The sequence below is a fragment of the Oncorhynchus clarkii genome, chromosome 11, assembly GCF_045791955.1.
Source record: "Oncorhynchus clarkii lewisi isolate Uvic-CL-2024 chromosome 11, UVic_Ocla_1.0, whole genome shotgun sequence".
Taxonomy (NCBI): domain Eukaryota; kingdom Metazoa; phylum Chordata; class Actinopteri; order Salmoniformes; family Salmonidae; genus Oncorhynchus; species Oncorhynchus clarkii.
The window spans coordinates 14,483,438-14,496,608 of NC_092157.1; the positions used below are offsets into that span (position 1 = coordinate 14,483,438).

At 46.3% G+C, this 13,171-nt stretch overlaps 1 protein-coding gene across 4 annotated transcripts in view; it reads left to right on the forward strand.

Annotated features, from left to right (window-relative positions):
• The window catches only part of LOC139420240 (brefeldin A-inhibited guanine nucleotide-exchange protein 1-like), a 115,224-nt gene that overhangs the window by 100,301 nt on the left and 1,752 nt on the right, over positions 1 to 13,171 (forward strand). For all 4 annotated transcript variants that reach the window (XM_071170106.1, XM_071170107.1, XM_071170104.1 and 1 more), the window contains exons 26-37: positions 2,669 to 2,841; positions 3,093 to 3,253; positions 4,437 to 4,567; positions 4,673 to 4,802; positions 5,022 to 5,157; positions 5,898 to 6,036; positions 6,591 to 6,663; positions 6,795 to 6,948; positions 7,090 to 7,229; positions 9,747 to 9,918; positions 10,152 to 10,290; positions 12,961 to 13,078. In XM_071170106.1, coding sequence (XP_071026207.1) covers positions 2,669 to 2,841; positions 3,093 to 3,253; positions 4,437 to 4,567; positions 4,673 to 4,802; positions 5,022 to 5,157; positions 5,898 to 6,036; positions 6,591 to 6,663; positions 6,795 to 6,948; positions 7,090 to 7,229; positions 9,747 to 9,918; positions 10,152 to 10,290; positions 12,961 to 13,078 — 1,666 coding nt within the window. The remainder of the gene's footprint in view (positions 1 to 2,668; positions 2,842 to 3,092; positions 3,254 to 4,436; positions 4,568 to 4,672; positions 4,803 to 5,021; positions 5,158 to 5,897; positions 6,037 to 6,590; positions 6,664 to 6,794; positions 6,949 to 7,089; positions 7,230 to 9,746; positions 9,919 to 10,151; positions 10,291 to 12,960; positions 13,079 to 13,171) is intronic.

The window sequence follows — 13,171 nt, forward strand, 5'->3', positions numbered from 1 at the left end:
GGGAAGAAACCAAAGGAAATGACACATAAAGGGCAGGTAATCAAGGAGGTGATGGAGTCCAGGTGACAGTACCCCCTCCCAGGCGCATTGGGCTCCAGCCGCAGGACGCCAACCACAGGGACGATCCCCGGGATCCGGAGCGGACCGGCTGTCTCCAGTGAGGCGCAGAAACCTGAAGAACCGGCTGAGGAGTGAACCTGATGAGCCGGCTGAGACCTCCCCGGTTGCCTCGGCTGAGGCAAGGGAACCTGTTCCACCGGCTTCGGCATGGAAGCCTATCGAACCGGCTGAGGCCTCCCAGGTAGCTCCGGTTTTGACACCCGGACCCGACATCACCTCCAAAGAAAACACCAAAAAACACTCCCAGATGCTTCCCTTTGGTGAATCATCATTCTGTAACGATGTCCGCTGAGAGTCAGGAAGCAAGTTCAGGGAGTGAATACATTTAATTAATAAATGAGCAAAACAAGAAACACAAACAGCGCACCGACATGAAACAGGAACAGAAACAATGAAGACTGGGGAAGAAACCAAAGGGAGTGACATATATAAAGGGCAGGTCATCAAGGAGGTGATGGAGTCCAGGTGAGTGTCATTATCCGCCTTACGCTGGTGACAGGTGTGCGCCCTAACGAGCCGCCTGGTGACCTAGAGGCCGGAGAGGGAACACACGTGACTGCCAAATGGTTGTGGGCTACACTAGTTCATTTAGCATACAAGATTTGCTTAGAATTCCATGGCATTCTTTTATAGTATGAAGAATACAATTGAACAAAGCTGAATAAAATATAAATATTTTCTCCAAATGATTTGAGGGAGTGTGCACATGGGGCTATTCTGTGTTGTGCGGTTAACAAAGAAATAGGTAATCCTATATGCTTAATTTAGAGTTATTAATATAACTTTAGTTGTTCTACAAATGTTGGGCTATATGTTTTGATGTGTAATATATTGTTAGGCTGCATGATGAGACTGCATGATGAAAAAAGGCATGAGCTCTGCTTTGTTTTTTGTACACACTTCATTAGTTTCTCATTCACAATTTGACAAGCACTTGATAAAGCCTTGAATTTCACGGCAGCATCCCCTTTGTGGCCGTAATGCACCCTAATGCATCCATGCTTCTTGCGGACAGTGGTGTCCTTCTCCTATCACTTGATCGGGTCTTTCTCACAGGCTACAAGTGAAGACAGACACGTCTGGGATGCAACTGCACACGTCCTTATCCAATTCCTTATCCAATGTGTATTGAAGATATTGGAAGAACTGTCCGTCCACATTTACTTTTTGTCAGCCAACAAGACGAGTAGGCCTAACGAACAGCAAAATCACTAGCTTATGTCGATCTACTATCCCCCATTGTACAAAAGTTGACCTATTCTGTGCGAGAAATAAATATTCCCAACATAGTCTGGGCAGTTGTGGGATGCAATATATCCCAAATTAATTAATACAACCACTAGCATAAAAAAAACTTTGACGCAATGTGGCCGACGCAACAGATCAGAACATTTAGCTTAAAATGCTGATAAACTATTAGGCTATTTCTCCACATTATACGGGCAGCAATGCACACATGCAGTAGCCTTTAAGAGTGAATGCTCCATTAGCTGAAAACACCATTATCAAAAGTGACTGCAAATGTGATTATGCATGTAATGCTTTAAATTTAAAGGTGCATTGAGGTGTGTGACTATGATTCTAAAAAGTCGCCAAAAAAAAAAGGGAATTTCTTATGATGGGCATCATTCACAAGTGATAATATATAATTCACAAGTGATAGGCTCATATTGTCACCCAGCAGACTATTCTTGATTTAATCTGGTCTTTACATATACTAAATAATATATATGTGTGAAATTTGATTTGATTTAGAATGGACCATTATCATGCACCTGTTTCGAAGACATTTGCATTGATGTCAGAGTGATTAGAGGGACAATAGAGTGCTGAGTACCAGGAAGTTAGAAGGCTTTGTAGGCTACTAATGACCAGCAGCAGCATATCAGAGCTTGGAGAAGCCTAATTACCGTGACTAAACGGTCACATGAAATTTGACTGCCTTCATGACTCGTAACCGACGGTGTGGTGGTTATATGGTCACCGCAACATCCTTAGTCAGATCTAACCCGAGATGGAGATTGTGATTTTATATAATATCTCTTCTTGGTTTTGAGCACTAGAATTGCACTCTGGCAACTAAATCAAAGATAACAGAGTTGAAGTTGTGACACAGATGCAGTTGATTCAAATTGGAGTTAAAGGCTGTTTTCATTGATGTGAAGGAGCACTACCAGTCCCAAATCCAACCACTGGTTTACTGTGAGAAGAGTGTTACAGCTCAGAGGAAGTGGCAGGGAGCCACGTAAAGCCACGGACGCCCTGTGGTGCTATGTGTTCATTAGACTCAGTGTGTGAGAGTACTTTTGTGCAGAGGCTGGTCCTCTCTCATTCTTCAAAGCACCCGGAAAAATAGACCAGCTCTTTGCTATGACAACAGTCACTGTCTGAAACCAGTATGTCACAACATCCAAAAGGGGGAAAATGAGAAGGGCTGAATAAAGGGCTGTAGCAGGGGTACTTGTACTGCAGTATGGATGATCCTCCTCATAGTCCAACGTTCTTTCACATACAGTATAACCCATATGTCCTCCTCCTGCTCCTCCAGATCTCCAACGATCAGGGACATGGTGGTGCGCTGCATAGCCCAGATGGTCAACTCACAGGCGGGGAACATCCGGTCGGGCTGGAAGAACATCTTCTCAGTGTTCCACCTGGCTGCCTCGGACCAGGACGAGAGCATCGTAGAGCTGGCCTTCCAGACCACGGGGCACATCTCCAGTGAGTTACTAACACACACACACCTCGGGCTAAGAACTTTCATATCTGATCTGTCCTGTCTCTATCTTATAATGTGTTATTTTCAATATGATGGTTTCACTATTAGATTAATATTTAATCCTCAAGTTGTTTATTTTAGTATTTTTGATGACAGGGCCATGGAATGTAATTCTGATTGACAGATCAGTTAACTTTAGTCATCAGAATCCAATTTGATCCATTTCCTCTGATCTTCATCTGTCTTCTCTCAGCGAATGTATTTGAGAAGCACTTCCCAGCTACCATAGACTCCTTCCAGGATGCAGTCAAGTGTCTGTCTGAGTTCGCCTGCAACGCCTCCTTCCCGGACACCAGCATGGAGGCCATCCGCCTCATCCGACACTGCGCCAAATACGTCTCTGACAGGCCCCAGGTCAGTTACAAACAAACACTGGACTGGGTTTATTACCAGGTTTCATAGTTAAGACCTGAACCCAAATCAGACATTGCTGAACATCAAATGGTACTGCCCATAGTTGTTCATGTTAGACCATGACTGTTCCCCAAACATTCATATTTTTCTTGTGACTTACCAGCTAAACATTGTAAGTCACTCTAGATAACAGCATCTCCCAAATTAGAGATATATCTGTGTATATACAAAAATAATAATAATGTTTTACCTGTATTCCACCTAAAAGGAAGCGATTACCAAACCTTCCATAACAAAGCCATCACCTACAGAGAGATGAACCTGGAGAAGAGTCCCCTAAGCAAGCTGGTCCTGGGGCTCTGTTCACAAACACAAACAGACCCCACAGAGCCCCAGGACAGCAACACAATTAGACCCAAACAAATCATGAGAAAACAAAAAGATAATTACTTGACACATTGGAAAGAATTAACAAAAAAACAGAACAAACTAGAATGCTATTTGGCCCTAAACAGAGTACCTGACCACTGTGACTGTATATATACACTACCAGTCAAAAGTTTGGACACACCTACTCATTCCAGGGTTTTTCTTTATTTTTACTATTTTCTACATTGTAGAATAATAGTGGGGACATCAAAACTATGAAATAACACATATGGATTCATGTAGTAACCAAAAAAGTGTTTAACAAATCAAAATATATTTTATATTTGAGATTCTTCAAAGTAGCCACCCTTTGCTTTAATGACAGCTTTGCATATGAAAATGTACCATGTTAGAAAATATGGTGCTTACTGCCAGTACTTTTCCCCAAGGTCTCTTGTCTCTACCCTCCAGCCCCACAGCCTGCTTTCTGTTTGTTTGTGTGGGGTGGTGTGTGGGGGTGGACAAGAGGAGAGGAGGGGATTAGGTGTGTGTGTGTGTGTGTGTGTGTGTGTGTGTGTGTGTGTGTGTGTGTGTGTGTGTGTGTGTGTGTGTGTGCGTGTGTGTGTGTGTGTGTGTGTGTGTGTGTGTGTGTGTGTGCGCACGCGCATGGGCAGTGGGGCAAATCCAGGGAAAGCCTCCAGTGAACCGTACATACGGCTTAGACTGTTAAAACGTTAGTGTTTGTCCGCATGTCCGTGTATGTGTGTGTCATCTTCGGGCATGGTGGTAAGCAATCCTGTTTTCTCTCTGGCAGGCGTTCAAAGACTACACCAGTGATGATATGAATGTAGTCCCAGAGGACCGGGTTTGGGTGAGAGGGTGGTTCCCCATCCTCTTTGAGCTGTCCTGCATCATCAACAGGTGTAAACTGGACGTCAGGACCAGGTGAGAAGAGTTTTAGTCCTGTGCCATCCTAGATGGGAATATTAAGTCTGAACTGATGGTAAAGGTGTACTGTTGAGTAAATGTGTGTGTGTGTGTGTGTGTCAGGGGTCTGACGGTGATGTTTGAGGTGATGAAGACCTATGGACACACCTTTGAGAAACACTGGTGGCAGGATCTGTTCAGGATCGTCTTCAGGATCTTTGACAACATGAAACTGCCTGAGCAGCAAACTGAGGCAAGTCTCTACATCCCAAATACCCATTCATCAAAGACCCAGCTGTATCTCCTGTGTAACCAATGCCTATTTCCATATGTACACCATTGGTTCCACAATTTACAGCACCAATCCCTGGGTACAACTAGTATCCAGTACCAAATGCTACAATGACTAGATTATGCCCAGAGGCACTGGTGTAACCGTTGTAAACCCTTCTGTGGTGTTTTGGTCTGCCAGAAAGCAGAGTGGATGACGACGACCTGTAACCACGCACTTTACGCCATCTCTGACGTGTTCACGCAGTACTTTGAGTCTCTCAGTGATGTCCTGCTGGATGACATCCTGGCACAGCTGTACTGGTGTGTTCAGCAAGGTGAGGACAGACAGACACCTTCAGTCCTGGGTTTATACTGAGTACACCTCCATTCAGTCCTGGGTTTATACTGAGTACACCTCCATTCAGTCCTGGGTTTATACTGAGTACACCTCCATTCAGTCCTGGGTTTATACTGAGTACACCTCCATTCAGTCCTGGGTTTATACTGAGTACACCTCCATTCTGTCCTGGGTTTATACTGAGTACACCTCCATTCAGTCCTGGGTTTATACTGAGTACACCTCCATTCAGTCCTGGGTTTATACTGAGTACACCTCCATTCAGTCCTGGGTTTATACTGAGTACACCTCCATTCAGTCCTGGGTTTATACTGAGTACACCTCCATTCAGTCCTGGGTTTATACTGAGTACACCTCCATTCAGTCCTGGGTTTATACTGAGTACACCTCCATTCAGTCCTGGGTTTATACTGAGTACACCTCCATTCAGTCCTGGGTTTATACTGAGTACACCTCCATTCAGTCCTGGGTTTATACTGAGTACACCTTCCATTCAGTCCATATTTCCTCTCCTTTTTTCTTTAAGGAGTGGGTCATTTTTTGGTTGACTGGATAAGATGGAGGTAGAGAGTATAGTGAAATAGCAGTAGGATGGATTTGAACCCATGTTGCAGCGGTATATGTGATCCAGATGCGTATGGACTGCTAAACCAGCAGTCCCTCACTTATTCTCTCCACTCTCTCTTTTCTTGACTCCTCCTCTCCCTCTCGGCCTAGATAATGAGCAGTTGGCCCGGTCAGGCACCAACTGTCTGGAGAACGTGGTCATCCTGAATGGAGAGAAGTTTACTCCGGAGACCTGGGACAAGACCTGTAACTGCATGCTGGACATCTTCAAGACCACCATCCCACACGCGTAAGATACTGATGCAGGCTTTATTCATATCGCTGAGATTCATCTGGGAATATTGTCTGTGATGATTGTGTTATTGATGACCATAGTGATAGTAAACATGGAGAGCACCGAGTCATATTTTTTTATAAAAAAAAAAAATCCTTTATTTAACTAGGCAAGTCAGCTAAGAACAAATTCTTATTTTCAATGACGGCCTAGGAACAGTGGGTTAACTGCCTTGTTCAGGGGCAGAACGACAGATTTATTTTTCCTTGTCAGCTCAGGGATTCAATCTTGCAACCTTTCAGTTACTAGTCCAACGCTCTAACCACTAGGCTACCTGCCGCCTCTACACTCTAACCACTAGGCTACCTGCCGCCCCAGTATAAACTTCATATGAAGACACACCCAATAAGAAGGGACGGGAGAGGTGGTATTTAATGGCCGGGGTCACTTCTACCATTGTTTAGTTAAGAGTGATATCTGACTGTCTGTGTATGGTATAACACTGTCATGCTGTGTAAAAGTAGAGTAGCACTGTCCTGTCACATATCGTACCTCTCTGCCCTCGTCAGGCTGTTAACATGGAGACCAGCAGGAGCAGAGGGAGATCCCATGACACCACAGGACATATCAGACAGACAGCTGGTATGTTTCAAACCCTGACTGCACTGTAGGTCTTCCAGTCAGTCTGGTGTATCTCTTATGCCGGATTAGACCGTACAGCAACGTAACCCAGTACCATGCAGACAAAATAACTTCTGCCCATGTGCCTTCAGGACTCAATTTCCCAGAAGTCCGTGGACATCCAGTCCCATTCCGAGGACCAGCATTCCATCAACAGCGCAGAGAGGGTTGCCATGGAGACCCGGCGGCAGAGTCAGTACAGCACAGGCATTTATGAGGACGGCCCCAGAAACAGGACCCCAATAAGTTAGTGTCTCTCTCACTTTTACCACTTTTACGCCTTGTGTAACTGGAGTGTTTTTCAACCTTATGCTCATTATTTGTGTGTGTGTGTGTGTGTGTGTGTGTGTGTGTGTGTGTGTGTGTGTGTGTGTGTGTGTTCCACAGAGATCCAGGAGCAGAGGTTATTCTCAGCCTTGCTCATTAAGTGTGTGGTGCAGTTGGAGCTGATCCAGACCATAGACAACATGGTCTTCTTCCCTGCGACCAGCAGGAAGGAGGATGCTGAGAACCTGGCTGCTGCACAGGTAACGGCTCACTCCCTCTGTGGAGGATGAGAGGTATTACTGCTTCAGAACTTTGGGGAAGGACACATTTCTTGCTAAAATGTTTGTTTTTGCCAGATTAATTTTCAATAGTTTGGCTGGATGGACTGATCATTGAAAATGTTAAATGTATCTACTGCAGCGTTTCCCAAACCCGGGCCTAAGGGTTGCACGTTTAGGTTTTTGTCCTAGCACTACACAGCTGATTCCAATAATCAACTCATCATCAAGCTATGATTATTTGAATCGTGCTAGGGCAAAAAACAAAACGTGCAGCCCTTGGGGTCCCCAGCTCAAAGTTTGGGAAACGCTGATGTACTTACTATACAGTGGGGCAAAAAAGTAGTTAGTCAGCCACCAATTGTGCAAGTTCTCCCACTTAAAAAGATGAGAGAGGCCTGTAATTTTCATCATAGGTACACATCAACTATGACAGACAAAATGAGGGAAAAAAATCCAGAAAATCACATTGTAGGATTTTTAATGAATTTATTTGCAAATTATGGTGGAAAAAAAGTATTTGGTCAATAACAAAAGTTTATCTCAATACTTTGTTATATACCCTTTGTTGGCAATGATAGAGGTCAAACGTTTTCTGTAAGTCTTCACAAGGTTTTCACACACTGTTGCTGGTATTTTGGCCCATTCCTCCATGTTGATCTCCTCTAGAGCAGTGATGTTTTGGGGCTGTTGCTGGGCAACACAGACTTTCAACTCCCTCCAAAGATGTTCTATGGGGTTGAGATCTGGAGACTGGCTAGGCCACTCCAGGACCTTGAAATGCTTCTTACGAAGCCACTCCTTCGTTGCCCGGGTGGTGTGTTTGGGATCATTGTCATGCTGAAAGACCCAGCCACGTTTCATCTTCAATGCCCTTGCTGATGGAAGGAGGTTTTCACTCAAAATCTCACGATACTCGTCGTGTTTGGAGGATAAAGAATGCTGAGTTGCATCCAAAGGACACCATACCTACTGTGAAGCATGGGGGTGAAAACATCATGCTTTGGGGCTGTTTTCCTTTACACGGATCAGTCGTCCTGGTCCCTTTGCAGAAAAACAGCCCCAAAGCATGTTTCCACCCCCATGCTTCACAGTAGGTATGGTGTTCTTTGGATGCAACTCAGCATTCTTTGTCCTCCAAACACGACGAGTTGAGTTTTTACCAAAAAGTTATATTTTGGTTTCATCTGACCATATGACATTCTCCCAATCTTCTTCTGGGTCATCCAAATGCTCTCTAGCAAACTGGACATGTACTGGCTTAAGCAGGGGGACACGTCTGGCACTGCAGGATTTGAGTCCCTGGCGGCGTAGTGTGTTACTGATGGTAGGCTTTGTTACTTTGGTCCCAGCTCTCTGCAGGTCATTCACTAGGTCCCCCCGTGTGGTTCTGGGATTTTTGCTCACCGTTCTTGTGATCATTTTGACCCCACGGGGTGAGATCTTGCGTGGAGCCCCAGATCGAGGGAGATTATCAGTGGTCTTGTATGTCTTCCATTTCCTAATAATTGTAGTAGTCTTCCCAGCCTGGTGCAGATCTACAATTTTGTTTCTGGTGTCCTTTGACAGCTCTTTGGTCTTGGCCATAGTGGAGTTTGGAGTGTGACTGTTTGAGGTTGTGGACAGGTGTCTTTTATACTGATAACAAGTTAAAACAGGTGCCATTTATACAGGTAACGAGTGGAGGACAGAGGAGCCTCTTAAAGAAGAAGTTACAGGTCTGTGAGAGCCAGAAATCTTGCTTGTTTGTAGGTGACCAAATACTTATTTTCCACCATAATTTGCAAAAAAATTCATAAAAAATCCTACAATGTGATTTTCTGGATTTGTTTTCCTCATTTTGTCTGTCATAGTTGAACCTATGACATAGTTGAACCGATGTACCTATGATGAAAATTACAGGCTTCTCTCATCTTTTTAAGTGGGAGAACTTAAACAATTGGTGGCTGACTAAATACTTTTTTGCCCCACTGTATGTTCTTATTGTAGTAGTTGTTATGGAAGGAGGAATCTATTGACAACAAAAAAGTGAGAAGGCTCTATGTGTTTGGTTGTCGAAAGGTTGTCTAATGGTTGTGTATGTATGTGTTTGGTTGTCTAATGGTTGTCTATGTATGTGTTGGTTGTCTAATGGTTGTGTATGTATGTGTTGGTTGTCTAATGGTTGTATGTATGTGTTGGTTGTCTAATGATTGTGTATGTATGTGTTGGTTGTCTAATGGTTGTGTAATGTATGTGTTTGGTTGTCTAATGGTTGTGTAATGTATGTGTTTGGTTGTCTAATGGTTGTGTAATGTATGTGTTTGGTTGTCTAATGGTTGTGTATGTATGTGTTGGTTGTCTAATGGTTGTGTATGTATGTGTTGGTTGTCTAATGGTTGTGTATGTATGTGTTGGTTGTCTAATGGTTTTGTATGTATGTGTTGGTTGTCTAATGGTTGTATGTATGTATGTGTTGGTTGTCTAATGGTTGTGTATGTATGTGTTGGTCCTCTCCAGAGAGATTCTCTGGACACAGCAGACGTACTTGTGGAGACCCAGGACCAGGGAATGTACCACTATCTGACCTCAGAACAGCTGTTCAAGTTGCTGGACTGTCTGCTGGAGTCCCACCACTTCGCCAAAGCCTTCAACGCCAACAACGAGCAGAGGACCACTCTCTGGAAGGCAGGTGGGTCACTGCACCAGAACAGAGGCGGTTATACCAGCGTCCATCTATGGCTCTGCAGTGCACCACCCGAGGAATCTGCTAGAATGACATGAAGTAGAAGAGTGATGTTATGAATCTCAAATGGAATTCTTTGAACAATTGGCACAATGTCCCTCGTTTGTACTCCCTAATTGTAATGGGCCTCTCTGTGACTGTAACGGGCAGTAACCACTCTCTCTCTCTGTCTGTTCCAGGTTTTAAAGGGAAGTCAAAGCCCAATCTGCTGAAGCAGGAGACCAGCAGTCTGGCGTGTGGCCTGAGGATCCTGTTCCGGATGTACACTGATGACAGCCGTCAGACTGCCTGGGAAGAGGTCCAGAGACAGCTGCTCAAGTAAGGAAGGACCGCCACGCCCCACCACCATATCACTGAATGGCGCCTGTCAAGCTATACAAATGCCCTCTGCAGTTCTTTTCTACTGCTTCCTGCTGTTGTTCTGCTCCTCTCCCTCTCACTAACGAGCCTTTCACCATGTCACGACAATCCCTGATCATCCTCTCACTGCACACACAAACCTCCATCATGGAGCAGTGTGTGATGGGAGTCATACGGAGGGAAGTACTGTATTTTCACATATGTCTGGAGGATGCCCAGAATGTGCTCTCGATTTACAAAAATATTTTATAACTAATTTGCTGCTTTGGTGTGGGTGGAATTCTCTGCAAACATTACTTTTATTTAAATCCTATAAATGGAATGTCTGGGGTATTTAAGAACCAGGCAGCAGGCAGCTATCTACCAGAATAAACAACTTTCATAATTTTTCATGAGGGGGAGCAAGGGCATGTCAGACGCCTGTTATTTATGAAGGGCTGCTTGGAGAGGACAGGCTGCTGGGAGAGGACAGGCTGCTGGGAGAGGACAGGCTGCTGGGAGAGGGCAGGCTGCTTGGAGAGGACAGGCTGCTGGGAGAGGGCAGGCTGCTGGGAGAGGACAGGCTGCTGGGAGAGGACAGGCTGCTGGGAGAGGACAGGCTGCTGGGAGAGGACAGGCTGCTGGGAGAGGACAGGCTGCTGGGAGAGGACAGGCTGATGGGAGAGGGCAGGCTGCTGGGAGAGGGCAGGCTGCTGGGAGAGGACAGGCTGCTGGGAGAGGGCAGGCTGATGGGAGAGGGCAGGCTGCTGGGAGAGGGCAGGCTGCTGGGAGAGGGCAGGCTGCTGGGAGAGGGCAGGCTGCTGGGAGAGGACAGGCTGCTGGGAGAGGACAGGCTGCTGGGAGAGGGCAGGCTGCTTGGAGAGGACAGGCTGCTTGGAGAGGACAGGCTGCTGGGAGAGGACAGGCTGCTGGGAGAGGGCAGGCTGCTGGGAGAGGACAGGCTGCTGGGAGAGAGGACAGGCTGCTGGGAGAGGACTGGGTGCTGGGAGAGGGCAGGCTGCTGGGAGAGGACAGGCTGCTGGGAGAGAGGACAGGCTGCTGGGAGAGAGGACAGGCTGCTGGGAGAGGACAGGCTGCTGGGAGAGGACTGGGTGCTGGGAGAGGACAGGCTGCTGGGAGAGAGGACAGGCTGCTGGGAGAGGACAGGCTGCTGGGAGAGGACAGGCTGCTGGGAGAGGACAGGCTGCTGGGAGAGGACAGGCTGCTGGGAGAGGGCAGGCTGCTGGGAGAGGACAGGCTGCTGGGAGAGGGCAGGCTGATGGGAGAGGACAGGCATTGATCAGTCCATGTCATTAGAGGGGAGCAGAGTTGAATGGGGGGGTGGGCACGCATCTCGATACGACACCGGTGCTCTGTCCTGACCCTGACCACAGCTGTCCGAGGGACTGAGACAGAGTCACGCCTCTGTTTACTAGGGAATAGAGAAGTCACAGTTGCCGACGCAAAACTGAATTATCCACCAAAGCGAGAGTGGAATCGAAATAAATTGGTCCTGAGAGAGAATGACTGAGTCAGATTGTGTTGATGTATCGCCAACAGTCGATGACTCCCACTCTCTCCACTCATTTAGACAGCCTGTCTAAATGTGACAGCTATCTGAAATGTCTGGAATGGATAGTGGGTATTGTATATGGATCCACAAACAGACAGGATGCCGTTGTTATTACCGAGTCAACACAGTTGTCATCGCCTTGTCTCTTTTAGAGGATAACCAAGTAGCTATCATCTTGTCTCTTTCCTCTTTCTTTCTCTTTCACTTTGTATTAAAGGCAGTGTCTAGATTAGCAGGAAACTTTTAGGTTGTCGGTCTCTATGTGCATTCGTGTGTGAGGGAGAGAGAGACAGAGAAAGAAGGGGGAGAGAGAGTTAGCCGGAGAGGGAGAGACAAAGGGAACACTCACTGAATTGCACTGTCACAAAGATGCGCAACAAACTGACACACACCACACAAACACAGCAGGGCATGCTAGAGGAGACTGCAGCAGCAAACTGACACACACCACACAAACACAGCAGGGCATGCTAGAGGAGACTGCAGCAGCAAACGGACACACACCACACAAACACAGCAGGGCATGCTAGAGGAGACTGCAGCAGCAAACTGACACACACCACACAAACACAGCAGGGCATGCTAGAGGAGACTGCAGCAGCAAACTGACACACACCACACAAACACAGCAGGGCATGCTAGAGGAGACTGCAGCAGCAAACTGACACACACCACACAAACACAGCAGGGCATGCTAGAGGAGACTGCAACAGTATTGCAGGGTTGATTATGGCAGTGTTCTAAAATAACTAAACATATTTGGGAGGTGACTAGGTCATGGAGTGTAGGGGAACTGGGAGGTGGGAAAGAGAGGAGGAGGAGGTGGAGGGATGAAGGGCTGGCAGATGGCGTTTCTGAGGAAAGGTCCAGGGTGAGGGCTAGAGGGAAATGCTGAGGTCATGGCTGCTCCTCTCCCTGTGGCTGGTGTAGTCAACTCATCAAACAATTTCACGTTGGCAGTGAAATAAGTCTGGGTGCTAATTAATTAGTGAATCGCATCTTAATCCTGTGTCACTGAAAAGTTTTCATATGGCAAATGAGTCATGTTGTCATGATCCCTTCTTATTTCCCTCTAGTGTGTGCAGTGAGGCAGTAGCCTACTTCCTGACTCTAACATCAGAGAGCCACAGAGAAGCCTGGACAAACCTACTCCTCCTCTTCCTCACCAAGGTCCTGAAGATCAGTGATGACAGGGTAAGGATCTCAACCATTAACAACATTGACAGGCCATTGATCTGGTCAGGTCATTGTCAGTGACATGTTCAAGGAGACTTAACTCCGTCTTTG